This window comes from Carlito syrichta, unplaced genomic scaffold (assembly GCF_000164805.1).
Source record: "Carlito syrichta isolate Samal-C Ts95f unplaced genomic scaffold, Tarsius_syrichta-2.0.1 Scaffold309091, whole genome shotgun sequence".
Taxonomy (NCBI): Eukaryota; Metazoa; Chordata; class Mammalia; order Primates; family Tarsiidae; genus Carlito; species Carlito syrichta.
Genome location: NW_007253187.1, coordinates 1,139 through 3,961, shown reverse-complemented (window position 1 = coordinate 3,961; position 2,823 = coordinate 1,139). Strand labels below are relative to the sequence as shown.

The following is a 2,823-nucleotide window of genomic DNA, read 5'->3' as shown; positions in this document are numbered from 1 at the left end:
TTCCAGCTACTTGGAAGGTTGAGGCGAAAGGATTGCCTAAGCCTAGCAGGTTAAGGTTGCGGTGGCTGTGAACATGACACTGCACTTCAGCCTGGGCGACAGTGAGACTCGGACACACACCCAAAAAAAAAAAAAAAAAGAAGAGAAAAGAAAAGTTTGTTATACAATTTAACAGTTAGCATCTTGCTAGTGATGATACCTACTGGAGGTGACAGCAGTGGTATGACTGATTTTAATGTGTGGCTGCCACCAAGTGGCCATATTTGAGAATTGCTGGTTTCTGTTGTCACATATATATATGTGTGTGTGTGTGTATATGTGTGTATATGGTACTGGGCCCTCTAGGTTAACAAAATGAGGGAACTGAATGGTTTAAGAAGCATCCTCCATACCACTAAATGCTTTTTTTTTGAGTTGGTGTCTCACTCTGTGGCCCAAGCTTGGAATGCAGTGGCATGCTCACGGCCACCCTAGCGTCAACCTGCTGGGCTCTGGTGATCCTTCCACCTCAGCCTTCCAAGTAGCTGGAACTAGAGGCATGCACTAACACACCCAGCTAATTTTTGATGCATTGTAGAGATGAGGTCTTGCCAAGTTGTCTGGGCTGGTCTCGAACCTGTGGAGCCAGGCAATCCATTCACTTTGGCCTCCCAAAGTGCTGGTATTACAGGCAAGCCACCAAGCCCAGCCTAAATGCTTTTCAAGGAAGAACATTTTCCTTTCAATCTCTAAGCACACTTTGGCAAAAATCAAGTCTATATAAATGTTAGGTACAGCTATGCTGCAATTTGGGGTATATTATAGATGATATATTAATGGCAATCTGGAAAAATAGTTTTAACTTTCCCTTAGACATATTCTTAAGTCCCTGAGCTGGAAATAGCTGCTTACCTTCCACATGGCTCTCTGCTTAACCACACCTACCTTCACCTCATTAGATAGTTTAGGACAGGGGTCATCCAACAGCAACAAACAGGATGAGTGTCAGGAGAGATGGCAGTAATAACAGAGCACATCTGAGTTTGGTGGTATGGCTTAAAGGATGCTTATCCTTTAGAGAACTAGAGACTTACAGGCCAACTTGGGGTTTGGTCCTCATAATCACGACCACCATCCTCAAGTTTTAAAATGTAAGGTCACATCCATTATTTGCTGAAGCACCACAAAATTCTCAGGGACTTCTGTTTCTCCCATCTGTGAAATTGGGACAATGATCCTGTCTATCCCACAAATGAAATCAGAGATTACTATCTTGCCTGCACTAGGCTGTGACTCACCTTCAAGCTTCTTCTTTTGACCGACTGGAGCACACGGCGGTTAGGAGGGTGCTTCTTGTGGATTCGGTTCAGAAAGTCCACTTTGACAACGTGCTGTGAGATGGTGTCCTGGAAACGATCAAATACCTGGCACCGATTGCTCAGTGTCATATTCTTCTGGTTCAGCTAGGGACAAAGCAGACATATCCCTGTGGTGAGCCTCAAAAGGCAATCCCCTCTAGTTAACCTCATTCTCTGAATTTAAAATCTAGACGCCCTCGGCCACATGGTTTCCTTCAATCAGAAGCCAGGATGTCAGCACTCCTGTCAGAGGGAACATGGATAAGACTTTCCCCTCAGCCCTCCCTAATCCAGTGGAGAAGAGCTGGCATGTCCTTGTTCCCTAGAGAGGCTTGAGGAAGATAGGAAATAGGGAATCAGCCAAGATGTGCTACTCCAAATTCAGCCTCTGATAGTCTTCTGCTTCAGCTCAGAGCATCCTTTCTCAGGGTACCCGAATAGCACAGGTTTCAGAGGAGACATAGGCCTTGCCTGTCAAAAAATCCAGACTGCCCAGCAAGGACCTCTCTCTCACAGGAAGCAGGACTGTGTCCTACATAGGAGTTTGGCTGACAAACGAGTCAGCACCAGAGTTCTGTGTACCCTGTCCTATACCTACTCCTTAGTACCAGGGAGCATTAATGAAGCCATTTTGATATCAGCCATCCCCCACGGAGGCAAACCTTGGATTGCTTTTTTTTTTTTTTGAGATGCAGTCTCACTCTGTCACCCAGGCTAGAGTGCAGTGTGGCATGCTCATGGCCACTGCAGCCTCAACCTGCTGGGCTGAGGTGATCCTTCCGCCATAGTCTTCCAAGTAGCTGGAACTACAGGCGCATGCCACCATGTCTGGCTAATTTTTTTGATTTATTTAGAGACGAGGTCTCACCCTGTTACCCATGCTGATCTCAAATCCCTGGGCTCAGGCAATCTTCTCGTCTCTGCCTCCCAAAGTATTGGGCAGCCTTGACCTCCTAGGCTCAGGCAAACCTCCCACTTCAGCCTCTCAAATACCTGGACTACAGGTGCACTAACATGCCCGGCTAATTTTTTTTTTTTTTAAACTTTTTGTAGAGATGAGGTCTCGCTATGTTGCTAAGGATGGTCTTGAACTTCCAGACTCAAGCAATCCTCCTGCCTCTGCCTCCCAAAGTGCTGGGATTACAGAAATGAGCCATCACCTTGGCCAAGTTTCCTCTTCTATATCTAGTACCCTACACTTTAATTCAAAAGAAAGAGCTTGTTGTAGCAGCTTCCTAATTAGTAAAAACCTTTAAGTGGCTAATAAAAAATTAACCAACTAATAATATTTCATTTGCTGGAAAGCTGCTCTTGAAGGTTCATATTTAGGTAAACTGCTTATGGCCATTTTTTTCTGGTTTAGCAGGAAGCAAAATAAGACATCCAGACTGAGCCTCCTAGATAAATCTTTGAGTGGCATGCTTTAAAAGAATACAAAATAACTCTTCTCTTTCACTTGTGCAAATCTTTTTTTTTTTTTTTTTGA

At 44.6% G+C, this 2,823-nt stretch overlaps 1 protein-coding gene across 1 annotated transcript in view; it reads right to left on the bottom strand.

Moving 5' to 3' along the window:
- The window catches only part of PHF12 (PHD finger protein 12), a 12,922-nt gene extending 11,461 nt beyond the window's left edge, over positions 1 to 1,461 (bottom strand). Inside the window, exon 1 of the mRNA XM_008066681.1 lies at positions 1,278 to 1,461. Within this exon, the coding sequence (XP_008064872.1) occupies positions 1,278 to 1,427 (150 nt within the window). The 5' untranslated portion in view covers positions 1,428 to 1,461. The remainder of the gene's footprint in view (positions 1 to 1,277) is intronic.
- Between the last annotated feature and the right edge of the window lie 1,362 nt (positions 1,462 to 2,823).